The 16,343-nt window shown below is 52.2% G+C and overlaps 1 protein-coding gene across 2 annotated transcripts in view; it reads left to right on the forward strand.

The window, feature by feature from the left end:
- The window catches only part of PDPR (pyruvate dehydrogenase phosphatase regulatory subunit), a 36,351-nt gene extending 29,870 nt beyond the window's left edge, over nt 1-6,481 (forward strand). For both annotated transcript variants that reach the window (XM_038538336.1, XM_038538337.1), the window contains exons 17-18: nt 700-882; nt 1,986-6,481. In XM_038538336.1, the coding sequence (XP_038394264.1) occupies nt 700-882; nt 1,986-2,390 (588 nt within the window). In that variant the 3' untranslated portion in view covers nt 2,391-6,481. The remainder of the gene's footprint in view (nt 1-699; nt 883-1,985) is intronic.
- Nucleotides 6,482-16,343: the final 9,862 nt, after the last annotated feature.

A 16,343-nucleotide genomic window follows, 5' to 3' on the forward strand; every position in this document is an offset into this window, starting at 1 on the left:
TTTTCTGTTTTACAGTTTTTAAAGCAAATAATGTAGTCTGTTCTGGGCTTTAGATTCCACAGAGTATGTTTAGGCAGGGATTGAACATTGGCTTTCTGTTTGGCAAACTTTGTTTATTTAAGGTATCTGATACTTACAGCTTCTGGAACCAAGAATAGAATGCCATGAGGCTGGCTGTTGTGGGACACAGGTGGGGGGACACTGCCTTCCTGGCTCCTCTGTGACTCGATCTGGGTCTCTCAGATGTGCTGTCACCTATGAAAAGTCAGACATTGTACATAGAGTTCCGTGTGACACATTCCACAGCATGGCAGTGCCTAAGGGGTCGTGGGGGGGTGGGGAGAAAACAAAGCCAGGGGCAGATGAGCAGGCTGTTTGAGAGGCAGTTAGGAGCCTGGCCACTGACTGGATGGTAAGAGTACACCTGGGAGTGTTACTTGAGGATTGTTTCCTGTCCTAGGCACTAGAGAGAAGGGGAAGATACTGCTTTCATGGAGCTTATGTCGGGGTTAGGGGTAACCCTGGCTCATTACTCCTCAGCAGTAGTGCTTTGGTTTGTCAAGGATGAGACATCCTGAGAATTTCATATGACCTTCTCCCTTGTCAAGGTCAATGTTATCTGCTATCAGCACTGCCAGACACCCCCATGTTGAATTCTAAAGGTGTGCGGGTTACTGACGTCTCGTCTCCTCCCTCTAGTATGCCCTGCATGTGTACAACGAAGTGATGAGTGTTGGGCAGAAATACGGAATCCGGAATGCTGGGTACTATGCTCTTCGTAGTCTTCGAATTGAGAAGTTTTTTGCCTTCTGGGGTCAGGATCTAAATACCCTCACCACCCCCCTGGAATGTGGACGAGAGTCTCGGGTAAAACTGGAGAAGGTACTGTATCTGCACAGCCCACTGCGTCCCCCACCGCCACCGCAGGAGCAGAATCCTCCAGAGGAAAGGAAGGGCTGACGTGGAAGGCCCTGGGATGGCCTTGGGTGGACGAGGCCAGTGAGGATGCCCTTAGAATGAAAAACATGTCTGTCCTGATATGAAAACTGGCTGTGAACACTTGGCGCTTCCCACACCTCCCTCGTACAACCCCGAGACTGAGTGTCGCGTGCTTCCGTCTGAGCCATCCAGGAGCCCCACTTGGCTCTCCTTTAGACTGAGTGCTTTCAGGGAAGTTTTTCCATTAACATGCACGGGTATTTGTACAAATTACTCATCTTATATTCACTTGCCTCATATTTTGTTTCTTTTAAAAGTAAATACACCATTAAAAAAGTCATAGGTCAAGAGGATAGGAATAGGTCTCTTTCCCACCTCTGAACCCCACTGAACTGCACTGCGAGCTTCTGCAGAAGCACCAGCGTAGCGTGTCTCTTTGAGCGCTCCGGGCAGTGCAAACACACAGCATGCACTCCCCTCAGCCTAGCTGGAGGATTCCACATGCTTGCTTCATCACACCTTGTTTTTTAAACTTAATATCTTAGCAATCCTTGCCTATCGTACAGATCCACAGTCTTTTTCTGATAAAAAAGTAATCTATACTAATTTTGGAAGATAGGGAAAAGTATCAAGAAAATTAAAAATCACCATTTGATCATGATCACTCAGTTTCTGTCCTGCTCAGGTTTCCTGTACATGCAAACATATATAGTGAACATCGATACCTATGCATGGGCTTTTTGTTTAGATTATATATATGTGTGTGTGTACGTATATATAAACATTTTTCTAAGATCTGACAAGTATTTTTGATTTTTCTTCCTTTTTTTTTTTCCTATGTGGTCTTGTGGTTGAAATCGGTTTATAAAATGTGTGCCTGTGTTACAGAAGTCCTCTGAGGAGATCTTTTACATGGTGAATGCAGTTCTTCACGTGGGAAGCCTGGGAGTGGGGCTTGGCGCTGTGACGCCGGGGGCCCCTGCCCCTGGCTGCTCTCAGGCCACGCGGCTTGTCCGTCCCGTCTCAGCCTTGCTCTTCTCTCCTAGGGGATGGATTTCATGGGCCGAGATGCCCTGCTGCAGCAGAAGCAGAACGGAGTGTACAAACGCCTCACCATGTTCATCCTGGACGATCACGACACAGACCTGGACCTCTGGCCCTGGTGGGGAGAGCCCATTTACCGCAACGGGCAGTACGCGGGCAAGACTACCAGCAGCGCCTACAGCTACACCCTGGAGCGCCACGTCTGCCTGGGCTTTGTGCACAACTTTTCCGAGGACACTGGAGAAGAACAGGTGGTGACAGCAGATTTCATCAACCGGGGAGAATATGAGATTGACATCGCAGGACACCGGTTCCAGGCCAAGGCCAAGCTCTACCCAGTCACCTCACTCTTCACCCACAAGCGCCGAAAGGATGACGTGGAGCTGAGTGACTTGCACGGGAAGTAATGGCCGCCAGTCTTGCTTGCCCGCCTGCCCCCTACTGCAGGGCCCCTCCTCCTCCTGGTCCCGCTCTCAGCTCCTTGATGGGATCTTTAACCTCACCGGCTTTTAAACCTTTTGCTTTGCAACCTCTCTCCTTCTTCCCCCTTCCCTTATCCCTTTTGCAGCCTCCATCTGATGCCACTCTGGGCTCTTCCCCCCCGAGCCCCGTGGTGACACGAAGCCTGACAGGCAGGACAGGCGCAAACTCCACTTTGGAAATAGGTAACCATGGCGGTCTGATTTCTCCTGCTGTGTTTCAAAGCCAGGGAGGCTGGTGGTGTGCAGGCCTCAGGGCAAGAGTCCAGCTCCGTGAGGCCACCTTGCCCGGAGTAACCTGTTTGTTTTGGAGGGTTGCTGTGGGTTTCAGTCGGCCCTGGGCAAAAGCCTGTGCCGTTGAGCCGGGCAGATCATTCTCTTCCATCGTGCCGTGGGTTGGCACCCTGATACCTCTAGCAAGAGGATGACCATCTACCTCACTCACGAGAGGCGCCACGTGGACGTTACCTGGTCTGTAGTCAATGGTTAATCTGGCACCATCCTGGCCTCCCTACCGACCCAGTTACTAGACTGTCAGGCCAGGGCCCCCTGCCTAAAATTTTCATGTCTCACTCATTTCTCAGAGGGTTGGAGGCCTCTGTAAATAAGCCAGTGTTTAAAAGGGAAAACCATGTTGCCTTTTGTGTTGCTTTTCCCAGCTGAAAGGGTCTGATCTCAGAAGGTGGCCCTGAGGTGGTTTTCTGCTGCTAGAATGCTGCTGCTGCTCTATGCTGTCGTCCCAGCCTGACCCCCCCCTTCCCCAAGCACATGGGACTTGGTCTGTCCTCCCTCGCCTGGCCCATTGTAGCCAGCTGGCTCGCTCAGCAACTAGTACTGTACTGGGGAGGAACCAAACCTTGCTGGCTGTGCTGAGTTCAGGAGAGCTGCTGGCCTCCCGAGTTTTGTTTCCTCTGGCCCAGAACAGACATGTCCACGCAGAGGTGGCCCACCTGAGTGTGCAGAGGATTTTTTTTTTGGCACAGAGGATTCTGAGTGGGGTGGCCAGCTAGCCCACAGTCTGGGTCTCTAATGGGAAAAGTGTGGGGGTGGGGGTAGGGGTACAAGAAGGCCCTCCACACTTTTAGGCGGGGTCTGTTTCCTAAGGGGTGAAAAACCATCACAGACCACTACCCAGCCTTTGCTGTTACTGATTTTAAACTGTTGTCTTGGTATCTTAGAAGCATTAGCTCTGAGAGATCTTTAAGTATCCTAAACAAGGGCCTTTTGTTTTTAGAGCAGCTTACAGTTCTCAGGTGTGTCTCTCTGCTGTGGCATTTCTTGGGATCAGTTTACCCACTTCATCAGACAGATTCCTTCTACACTCCCCAGCCAGACAATCCCTACTTGATCATTGACAGCCGTGTCCGCTTTTTAAAGAAAGGCTTTAGTTGATTTATTAAGGGACTAGGTAGGTAGAGTTCTGTTTGCTGAGCGATGCTCCTTGAGGTAGGGAGTAGCGAAGGGGAGAGGTGCGGCCCTGCTGGAGAGCAGAGGGCAGCCATTGTGATGAGCAGGAACCAGGCACCGGGCTGAGCAGCAGGGCCTCACTGACAAAGGAAGACGGAAACAGACAATGAGGCACCGAAGGTATCCCATGCTCCGCACCACACTCCTCCTCGTAAATATTTGGGGTTGAATCTAAAAGACCATTCTAGACTTATGTGTAAGTTACATCTTGTCCATAAATAGGGGTCACACTTTTAAGACTCTGGCAAGATGTTAATTTTCTGAGGCATCACTTTAGTGCCCTGACATACACACTTTGCTTTTAGCTCCTTAAAACTCTCTCTTGAAATCTCTTTTGGTTAATTCAGGTATTGACAATATGAATCTGGTAGTTTCTCTCTTTGGTCCTAACACTGAAGAGGGTGACTCTCCTGTCTCCAGCATAGCTGATGGTCAGAACATTGTCATTGTCATTCCAGCAGGGCCACATGTGCTGGGCCTTGTGTGACACACACATTTACCTTGTGTGACCGCTCATCTCTTCCTAGAGATTTGTGGGATCTGGATTCCTGAGAATTGTCAGCAGGACTCTGGTTTCAGGTTGCTGGTCCTTTTTCTCTCTGAAATAATCCATGGTCCCCTCTTGTGCTCTCTTCAGGCAAGGGTTCTGCTCTTTTCCTTTTGAACCTAGAAACACAAAGCGTAGGCAGGACCTGCGACAGTAGAGAGAACCAAACAATTCCCACTACATTTCTAGTGCTCTGCCGTGGTGGGGGCTGTACCCCCTAATACAAGAGCTGCCATTCAAGCCAGGGACCCAGAGACCATGAAGCTCGGGGATTAATCTCAGTTGTCCCATTTCTGCAGGAGGGGAGCCTGGTCACTTGGCTTCTCACCAGAAGTCCTGTTGTCCCGGGATTTTACCTTCTTGTACAGACCAGTAGTTGGACCACTTTCTCCATTACCTTGCCTCTGAGTGCGCCTGAGACATTACCCCTACCACCAGCACGGATGTGGCAGGAATGACAGCAACTTTTGGAAGGTGGTTTTGCTTCACTGAAGAGCTCACCTACCACCCTGCTCTGTTCATCCTCTGCCTGAGGGACACACATGCTGGCATCTGAGTGAGTCTTCCCCCTCCTCTGAGAACCTAAGGGAGATAAAAGGGAATCTTGCATAACCTGTAGTCTTGGTTCTGCCCCTGGAAGGCTGTGTCCTGGTAGAACTGCACTGGCACACTTTCAGGGTGCGCTAGCAGGTTGACTTTTCTTTGTAGCTGCTTGGCCAGTATAACTAGTAAGGATCTCCTTACATCCAAGATGGAGGCTTGGTCACTAGTGCTTAATACTGAAGAACTTTCTACTGTTTTCATTTCTTTTTGTGCACCCCCTCTGCACCTGCCTCCCTCCCCAACTTGATTTAAGCAGCTTTGATCAGCATGATAAAGGGAAGATTTTCAGGAGTCAAGAACTGTCCTCTGCAGGCACAAGGACTCAGGAGCACACAGCAGAGGGGTGGGAACCGTGGAGGACACGTGAGGGTGGAGGACACAGGAGTGTTACACGCTAGCCATGCGCTGCTGGGGCTGGGAGCAGGCTCTGGGCCTGCCGGCAGCGCCTCTCCAGCAACCCCCACCTCAGCCTCATTCACTTTAAGGTGCTGAGTTGTGAGGCTTCCTGTCACCTGTATGGGGCTTGCATTTGCAGTCCCTCATCACTACAAATGCACTATTTTTCAAGAGAATGAAATATTTTTCTATGTGTTTGCCTTCTCTTTGTCCACTAAACATCAGTTATTCATTGTATAATATTCTTGACTTCTCTGAGTAAAGAATCTACGTCCCTTAGAGAACGCATTTCTTCATGGGCTTGCTTTCTCATTTAGATGTACCTATTTTGCCCTTCACAACCCTTTTCTGCCTTCTTGGTGTCCTGTCTCTCAAGGACAGAAATTAGAAGAGGGTAGGGAGGGTATTTTTAATATCCGTTTCAAAAGATCTGTGCCAGATTTCCTGTGCACACCAAGAACTGGAGATCGGAGCACCTCTCTCCTAGCCCGGTTCTCGTGCCTTACCCCGGAATGTCCCATGGTGGGGTGTAGACAGGAAGGTCGAAAAGAAACTCCAATCTGAGGGCTCCCATCCACTGCACCATAACCTCCCTTCCCTAGACCAACAGGTGTGGGGTAGAAAGTTTCTGAGGCTTCTTTCACTCAAGGGGTTTCTAGCAGCACAGTTACCACTTTACTCTCTGGTCTACTCTTGGGATATAAGAAATGCCATTGTAATTATTGTACAGGGCTGTAACTCCTTTATGTTTGTAAATGTGCGGTCCACTCAGCCCCTCTCTACACATGTAGTGTCAGCTTGTGGTGCTGAAGATATTTGAGGCACTTTAGGGGATGGGATTTTTCTCAAGAGCTCTGGTGACTTTAGGCATCTGGGGTGACTGAGCATTTCTGCCTCCACGAATGCGGTATTAACATTGTGCACTGTGTTTCTATCAAGCCAGATTCCAATTCAGATTTCCATGTTACTAAGTTTGTAAATGAATAAATAGACATTTTAATTACTCTGGCTGTGTCCACATGTGAAATCTTTTTTTTTTTTTTTTTTAAGATTTTATTTATTCATGAGAGACACTGAGAGAGAAAGAGGCAGAGACACAGGCAGAGGGAAAAGCAGGCTCCATGCAGGGAGGAGACACTGAGAGAGAAAGAGGCAGAGACACAGGCAGAGGGAAAAGCAGGCTCCATGCAGGGAGCCCGACATGGAACTCATGGAGATCCCAGGTCTCCAGGATCACACCCTGAGCTGCAGGTGGCGCTAAACTGCTGTGCCACCGGGGCTGCCCGGTGAAATGTTCCTCATCTCTAGTACCTCAATTACCTGTATTTGCCATCACAAAGGGTAGACACTTTCCATAAATCCATTTATCCTGTTAAAGACCAAGAAAACCATGTGGAAACCAAGGGAATATAGGGGCATTAAGTAACCTCCATGCAGGGGTAGCAGACCAGACAGAGCCTCTGATGATCATCCTGAGGCTACTATCGCTGTCGCTGGATCTGACCACCCCTCCTGCCTGACAACTGATTTCATAGTAAGAAGCTGGACTGCAAATATCACCCCTTATATAAGAGCCCACAGTGGGGTGCAAAACAGACTCTCCATATTCTTGTTCACACAGCAGGGAGGGAAGAAAAGGGAGTGAAGCACCAGTGATCTTTCACTATATGGATCTAACAAATTCAGTCACTGGACTTTATTTACTCAGCTATTTTTTTGAGAAACTACATCCATGAATCAGTAGATAGAATAATGTGTCTATAACAACCTCATCAATTTGTCTTCCAAACCTTACATCTTAAATAACCAGATGACTGAATGGCCAACATTGAGTACAAAAGTATATCCCATAGTCTCTGAGACCAATTTCAAAAGAGGAATTCCCAAACACTTTGCACAATGACATTTCTGGAACATCCACAGTGATTACTTTGAAATGGACAACTCTCAAATTAGGTGTACCTCCTCATTAACATACCAGGTTACACCTGGACATTACACACAACATCAGAAACAAGTAACTCTAGGAAGGAAGCAGCCCCACCAGCAGGGTGTCAGCAGGAACACTTACCTCCCAGCCCCTCCACCAAAGGAGATGCCAGCAGAGTTCATTCCTGCCAGGACAAAGTAGCCCTGCACCAAAGGAGACTCGCCTAGGATGCACCTCATGTCTGGGGTGAAGGTCTCGGGGCAGTTCACCAACTTCATGATCTCCAGAGTGTCCAGTTCAGGCATGCGCCGCAGGAGGGAACTCAGCAGGGCTCTAAACCAGAAACCCAAACATGTCCTCACTTTGGTGAATTCAGAAACTTTCCACTCCTTAGACTTTGCTGCTCTCTTTCCAAGAGAAAAATCACCTGAAAGAGGCTTTTCTCAGAAGAGCCAAATAGGCGTTGACCAAAAAGCACATAATCAAGATCACTTAATGCACCATCCTCTGAGGATTTCTGTATTTGAGGAAACAAGAAATAAACACATATAGCAGAAAGACAATCCCCAATACAAAAGGTAGTACAAAGACTGTATGATACACAGTTAAATAAACAGCGTCAACAAAACGACACGTAACTTTGGAAAGACAAGATCCGTGTGGGCAACCAGATCTGGATGAAGGACTGTGTGTCAGGATATTTAGGTACCAATCACACACGTCACTTCAATGCACCGTCCTCTGAGGATTAGCATGTAGTATCGGGAAATCCAGGCTGTACATAGGTCACTTGACTTCACAATGTCTCAAAAGCAGTCCACTGGCTGGCAGCAATCCATGCAGCGCAACCTGCGCATCCTGCCAGGTAACACAGTTCTCCAGCGGGGGACCCCACGTCCCCTTTCACCACACCACTGCTGAACTGCAATGGGGGTGACAGACGGAGGATGATCCCCAGAGCCCGCCCCCGCCCCCACCTCTCTCACTGCCCACCAGCATCAAAGAGACACCAGCCCCACTACGGGGCTCCTGACAGTGACCCAGACCTGAAGTGAGACTAACTTACCTTATGGAAGAGAGGCCTAGGACCCCTGTCCCTCTAGCACGCAGGCTGGGCTTGGTAAACAATGCAAGGCTCGGCAAAGCACCAGGGACCGAACCAGGGCACCCGAAGTCAGCAGTTCCAGCTCAGGGCCCCTTATGTGGACCCCCTTCTGACTCAAACTCTGCTTAATACCCGACGTGAGTACCTGTTGCCATCAAATTAAATCTAACCCAAAGGGACTCCCTCCCACATGTCCTGCGTGTAGCAGGCAGCAACCCTAACAAAAGCCAGAGGTGGTGAGGCAGCAGGAACTACTTTTACTATCTGCACCCAGAGGCCTTGCCTCTCAAAAGGAAGCCTGGCCAAGTCAGGCCCATCTACCAGGCGGGGACCAGGGCGAGGCAAGTGAGGCGCCCACTCTCAGGGCCAGCCTGGGAGCTCCGCTTATGTGCTCAACGGCGTAGGGCCTCTTCCCTCCCCACCTCTAGCTCCTCTCCCCACTAACACACCTACCCGATGCCAGTCTCTAGACATCGGGTCTTAATCTAGGATCTACGGACAACGTTACACTTCACCAGAGTAGGAATCATATGAAAGGGAAATGCCACAAAGCCTTAGTCCGTCATCAAACTTTCTAATAATTCAAATCTCACCTTCCCAATGAAAACTCTATCACGGGTCACATAATTTCTAAGTCGGCCAGCAAAGGAAACCACAAACTGTGCTTACGCTGGGGTCACATGGCAGAGCCGCTTTACTGTTCCTTGTCAGGATGGGGTCTAGAATTATCTGATCTGAATCATGCAGGTCTTCAAAAGAGCAATGCTGACGTAGACGAGCATCCTGAATTTCATCACTAGGCCCTGCTACTTCCTCAGGACAATTCCCGTGGCCACCAAACAGTTTCTCATCAGCCACGATGCTCGGTTTGACCCTGGGCTTCCGACCAATCCATCCCCTGACACACGCTGACAGACAGGCTCCTAACTTGAGATCGTGCGGGACCATCCCGTGGCTCCAGTCCTACTTAGCTCACGATTCCCTGGGTTTCCTTTTCCTTAATGACACACATGAAGGAGTAACCTACGTTTAAGCTTCTTAGTCAGAAGCAGCCTTAAGAGCACCTGGTGAAACACCACGATTTCACCATCAAGCACCGAAACGGAAGTATTTCCTCGGCTTCTTCGTTCAGGAGCCAAACGTGGCCACTTACTGTATGTGCTCCAGGGAGTGAAAGAATAGGAAATGGGGCAGGAGACCCTCAAGATCCTAAGAACTACAGGCTCTGGGCAGTATCTGGGACGAGGACAGAATGCCCTCGACTGATGGGAAGGGGTGCCAGAGACAGCTCAACACGCTAACAGACTTGCCCAAGGTAAGACCACAGCGAGCGGCAGAGCCCAGGCTCACGCACAGCCTTAACCACCGAATCTCCAGGCAAACGTGGTGTCGGGCCACGTCAAGTGCTGAGTGCCAGACTCTGGGCACAGGCAGACCGGTAAGCGGGGGACTACCTGCTTACCTGTCTGGATGCCCGTTTCTTGCTCTAACTGCTGGTAGAGTTTGTTGGAATAGTCTGCCATCTTCTGCTCGATGGACAAGTGCCTGGCGGTGCTCAGGATGCCAGCACAGAACCTCGTAGAGCCAGCAGCCAGCCTGCAGGAGGCATCCAGAACACTATTAGGTAGACTCCCACACCTGTGAGCACAACTAGTTCAAAGATCCTCATTACGGCATTGTCTGTAATATCGAAAGATGGAAGCAACCTACATATCCAGCGACACGAGCGGGATCGAACAGTCTGGAGTTCCCCTCTACCCTGGGACGCTCTACACAGCCATAAAAAAAGGAACGAGAGGAAGCTTTTATGCAACACTATGGAACAATCCTAATGAAAAAGCAAGGGCGGGGCGACACTGTTTGAGGTATGCTACTAACTCGTATAAAAAAAGAGAAAAAAATAATAAAACAAATACCCAGGCACACATATACAAACTGACCCATACAGATTTGCTCATGTACATGGGGACTATCTGGAACGATACACAAGGAACTTAACTTGCCTCCAGCGAGGGGAACTTCCAGCTAGAAGTCAGGGATGGGAGGCAGACTTTTCCCTGTACACTCTTTTACACTTTTCAATCTGAATCGTGTAAATGTATTGCCTATTCAGAAATAAATACAACAGACGGGTTAAAGGTCATCCAATTTCTGGTAGGCAATAGAACAGAAGAGGGGCATTAGGGGAAGAGTGAAACAACTTGGGACAAAGTATGAACTTCAGTTAATAAAAAGGCATCCACGCTGACTCGTTCTATTTAACGGCGATCCCAGCCTCAGATGTTCATCCGAGGTGCGCACGGGGCTGAGGCATACGGGAGCGCGGCACCGCCTTCCCATTTGTCCTGTAAATCTACCGTGGCTCTAAAAGAAGCGGATTCAAGGACAAAAGGGAACAGAAATCAGGCGGGACGTAGCCGATTTCATTTGGGCTCACAGAGGAGGCTCTTGAGGGTTTCTGTTGCTGTGTACAACAACAAAGAGGACAAGAGGGTATGGCGTGCCGTGACCCTGAAATGAAACACACCCTTTCTGGATACTTGGCGAGTCGGAACCTGCCACCTCTCCCAAAGCCAGAAAATGGGGGTATCACGTACTCCGAAACCGCGGACAGGAGATCTCGCTCTCTCTGGTTCTTCTCAGGCTACTTAGCGCCAATCATCAGTCAGGTTAGCTACTGGCAGGACAACGTGTGTGTGTGTGGGGGGGGTGAGGGGAGCCCCGAGCCGCGTGCCCTCAGGTCCTTACCTGCCCTGCTCCAAAAGGACAATATCCTTCCACCCCATCTTGGAGAGGTGATAGGCCACGGATGTGCCCATGATTCCCCCGCCGCAGATGACGACCTGCGCCTGGGCAGGCAGGGCGACAGAATGCGCCTCGGCAGCAGACGCGCCGCTTCTCCCCGACGACCAGTTCTGCCATCCTCGGCCGGTCCTTTGTCTTCGGACCACCGACAGCAACCGGTGGAACATCACGTCCGTCGGCGGCCTGGGAGACGTGCTCTCACCCGCCTAGGGAGATCCCCGGCATTCACACTAGATGGAGAGAGCAACCAGATCTTATCCCGCTGTACTCAACGCACGGGATTAATGGGGAAACGAAAAGAAGCAACAAAGGAAGACAATCGTGCTTTCGGCGCGTGTCTGAGGCATCTGCACACTTCCAGACGCTTCACTAGCTGTACGCCCAGCAGTGGACAACGGGGAGGAGGTCCTCGCCTCTATGCAACTTTCGTCAGAGACACAGAGGCGGGGGGGGGGGGGGGGGGTTTGAGGGGGGGGGGGGGGGCCGACGGGCGGGGGGGGGGGGCGGCCCCCCTACGCTCATAAACCCTCATAAACCGAGGACCGAGGCCAATGTGCTGGAATAACTGAAGGCACCTGTAAGACAGGATGCTCGGGAGAAGGTGACCTTGGAAAAGCCACCTGACGGTGAACAAGAACCAGCTGTATGGTCTCCCAGACAGAGGCACACGCACGTGCCAAGGCCCTGAGGTGAGGCCGACCCCGAGGAGTCCGGGCACAGAAGGGAGGCCGGTGGGCCCACAGCACCAGGAGCGAGGCGGACATGACCCAAGACGAGGCTGGAGAGGCAGGCAGAAAGCAACGACACACGGCGCTTGGACGCCATCGTGACGAGCGGGGGCTTTGCTCCGAGTGCAGAGGAAGATACCAAAGCAGAGAATGGCATGACCGGATTTGCTTGTCCAAGATCAGTCAGGCTCCAGGGCGGGCGCGGACTCCACGACCGGAGGGAAGGCAGGGCTAGGAAGCTACTGCGCAGTCCTAGCGGCAGGGCCCGGGGGCTCCCAGCAGGATGGTGGCGGCGAAGTCAGAGCCACGACTGGATTATTTTCGAGGTGAAACAACAGAACTCACTTGCCGACAAACGGGATGTTAAAATGGGGCGAGGGGAGGAACAAGGACGGCGGCGGGGTTTCTGGGTTAAGTAACCGGTGCCAGGGACTACAGTGTGAAGGACCAGGGTTGGGGAGGGAGGCCGAGGAGGGCACAGGTACGCGTGCGCAGACAAGCAAACGTCCCCCTCTGAGGTGTCAAGGCAGGTCGCCTCGCGGGCTTCCGCGTGGAAAGGCCAAGCAGCAGCTAGACACCCAGGCCTGAAGCTTGGGGACCACATGGGGTATCTGGAGACCCGGCATGCCGGGCAACAAGAAGAACCCTGAGGCTCCCCAGCAGAGACAGCTCGGAAAGAGAAGCAAAGTACCGGGCAGACTCACAGAGCGTCCAGACAAACACAAGGGGTTCAAGAGACGGAGAAGGAGCCGCTGCGAAGCAGAAAGAGAACTGGGCAGAGGGTCACGGAAGCCAAGAGAGAAAAGGGTTTCAGGAAGCAGGTTCACTACTGGGGGTGCCCAGGGGTGCAGCAAGATGGCCTAGTTCCACTGGGACTTGACAACAGAGGCCCTTGATGTCCTCAAAAAGAACAACCTTCGCAGGAGAGTGCTCGGGATGAAACGCGGACAGGGCAAGCTCCAGAGTGAGGAGGTGAGGGAGCGCAGACTGCTCCTTCACATCCTGCTCTGAAGGGAGCAGAAAACCCAGCCAGAAGCAGGAAAGAATGGGAGCAGAGCAAGACTCTTCGCTGGCAAAGGCTCAGGCCGTGGACGCTGTTTCACTGCTGGTGGGAAGGGCAGGGGTGAGGAGGAAGGAGAGGTGGGGACAAAGAATGAGGTCCTGGAAGAGAAGAGAGAGAGGACCCAACGCCACAATGAGGGACGGTGGGCCCCGGGTCTGCACAGGCCCCGGGCTGGGGACTCAGGTCCATCGGGCCTCTTCCCAGAAGCAGGGGAGGGTCAGGCGAGGTGGGCTTCTCACGCACCCTCGGGTGTCACAGGCTGGGACCCTGCCCACGTGTCTACGAGACAATCAACACTGTAAGGCAGAGAAAGGAGAGGGTACAGGATTGGGCCACCGGGGAGAACTGTTCTCCCGGCAAAACGGAGGCCTGTCCAAAGTTCCAGAAACTGTAGTCAGACCTGCCTGGAGATGGCAGGGTCACCGAGCTTGGGAAAACAGAGACTCCAGAGCAGAGCCCTGGCACGCAGGGCGCCCAGCAGCATGCCACTCCCAGGCCGGGACCCACGGTGGGCCCCAAACAGCCCAACTAGCCCAAGGCCAAGGCCCGGGTGCCCGTCCACCACACAGGATCTCAGAAGGAGACCAAGCAGGCCCACTCGGGTCCCGAGACAAACCCCATCCAACCAGGGCTGATTACTGGGCTACCCTGAGGCAGTCACCAGGCCTCACGCCACCCCCCCCCCCCCCCCCACCCCCGTCCCTGTCCAGCTGTCTCAAACAGAAGCCGCCACAGGGCCAGCCCCGGCCCACCGCGCTCGCCATCAGGAGGGAAGGCGGGCATCCTCCTTCTCCTCCCCTCAGAGGACCCTGCTCCTTCCCGGCTCTGGCCAGCAGGCACCCCTACCTAGCCCCGGGCCACCAAGGGTTCGGCCACAGGCAGATCTGAACCCACCACGCTGTTCCTCTCCCAACCTCAGACCCGGCCTCCTTTCTTCCTTCCTCCCATGCACATAACCCATCTCATCTCCCCCCCCCCCCCCGCCCCACGAAACTCTACCATCATCCCACTTGCATCTCTAACCATCTAACCATCTCTCCTTCCCTCAGAGGATCAAAAGTTCACGCCTGCACAAGTCCCCCAGAAACCTCTCCCTCCTTCCCCTGAGCCCAGCTTTGTCAAGCCAGCTCCTCTTCCACGTACCTTCGGGGTTCCCCTCTGACCCTCAGCGTTTTCATATGCTTGAGTCCTCCCAACCAATTTCAGAAATGGAACAAAAGCTCCGTAACAGTCTTCAAAGAATGATTTTGAATTTTAAAAATTCTGAATTATAAAAATTATGGTCTTGGCAAAAAAAAAAACAAAACAAAAAAACAAAAAACCACACACACACACATAGGAGATTATGATTTCCCGTCAGGGCACCTGGGTGGCTCAGTTGAGCGTCCGACTCTGGGTTTTGGCCCAGGTCACGGTCTGGGTGTCGTGGAATTGAGCCTCACAGCGGGATTCTCTCTCTCTCCCTCTGCCCCTTCTGCTCACAGACGTGCACTCTGTCCCTCAAATAAATAAATAAAATCTTAAGGGGCACATGAGTGGCTCAGTCGGTTAAGCATCTGCCTTTGGCTCAGGTCATGATCCTGGGGTCCTGGGATTGAGCCCCACATCAGGCTCCCTGCTCGGTGGAGATCCCACTGCTCCCTCTCCCTGTGCTGCTGCCCCTGCTTGTGTGCTCGCTCTCTGTCAAATAAATAAAGAAAAATCTTAAAAAAAAAAAAGCGCTTTCCCTTCATAGGAAACAACCAGTCCCAATGAGCTATCCAGATGTCCACCTGAGTGTCTCCACCTGTCTTGTGACCTTTCCTTACTCCTTAGTGATTGCAGTGGCCGGAGGTCATGTCAGAACTGACTCTTAATGTGATCTCACAACCCGTCTTTTCACTCGACAAATATTGTTTCTGTTTTTGTTTTTTTAATTCAAATTCAATGAGTTAACATGTACTGCTTATTGGTTTCAGAGATAGAAGCCAGCAATTCTCATCAGTCTTATAGAACACCCAGTGCTCATCACATGTCCTCCTTAATGCCCATCACCCAGTGGCCCCGTCCCCCCACCCCCAGCACTCCATAGCGCCTATTGCTCCTGCTACTCACACCCTCTTGCCCCGTTTTATTCGGACTCCTACTGCCCCCTGGTCACGTCTTCGCCGGCCTCTCTCCCCCGCCCGACCTTCCGACTCCATGTCCCTCGGGGTGCTCCGGGAGTAGCCTCTCCCCTCGGTCCGCTACTCTCCAGGGTGACTTCACCGCCTACCGTGACGCGTGGCCCCACCTCTAGTTGAACCCCGGCCGTGTCCACTTGGGTTCCCGGAGGTCAAACTGAGCACATCCAACAGGGACACCCATCCTCCTCAATCTCCAAACCTGCTCCACTCCTGCGTCCCCAGCGACACCATATACGGGAACCCTGGGTAATACCGAGGGTTCTCATCTCCTCCACGTGGCCCGCCAGCAAGGAGCAACGCTTCCACACGCTACACTTCTCTCATCCCCACCGCAGCTAGAGTACAGGCCGCGCCCCTGCTCAGATTACTGCAGAAGCTTCCGTCATGACGGGGCTTCTGCCCACCGTTCTCCTCCCCACCCCCCACAATCCTGACAGGACTCTGAGCCGGTCTTCTCAAGTGAAAATCTTGCTTCACGCCCTTGCTTCAAACTCTTCAATGACCCTCTGATGTCCTCAGGAAAAGGCCATCTCCTTAACAGGAAGTGCAGGATGCTTCACCATCTGGCTCACTTGTCGTCCCTGGTCGGTCGGTTGGTCGGTCGGTCTCTCTCTCCCTCTCTCTCTCTCTCCAGACTGAACTACTTGTAATCAATTCCTCAAACGGGACAGGATTCTGGGCACACTGTTCCTCTAACCAAGTAGTCTAGTTCCTGCCACTCCCCCCGACCCTCAAACGAAGGTCATCCCCTCAGCTCTCAGCCTGTTTGACACCGGATCAGACCTCCTCTCCCCCAGTGCTGAGGCGGGTGACGCCTCCACATTCTCCCCTATCACCCGCACTTCTCCCAGCACAGAGCTTCCCGGGCTCTCTCGTGGTCTGTTCGCCACTCAGGGAAGCAGCGCAACAACCCAGCTGACCATGCAGGCTCCTGAGGCAGACAGCTGTGGGCCTGAAAACCTCCCCCACCTCTCACTGGCTCTAGGACTTTCAGCAAGTCAGACCGTTTCTGGCCCTTGGGCTCCTCATCCAGAAGGTGAGCTAGGACTACCTACCTCGCACACCTGCTGCA

Source organism: Canis lupus, chromosome 5, assembly GCF_011100685.1.
Source record: "Canis lupus familiaris isolate Mischka breed German Shepherd chromosome 5, alternate assembly UU_Cfam_GSD_1.0, whole genome shotgun sequence".
Classification (NCBI taxonomy): domain Eukaryota; kingdom Metazoa; phylum Chordata; class Mammalia; order Carnivora; family Canidae; genus Canis; species Canis lupus.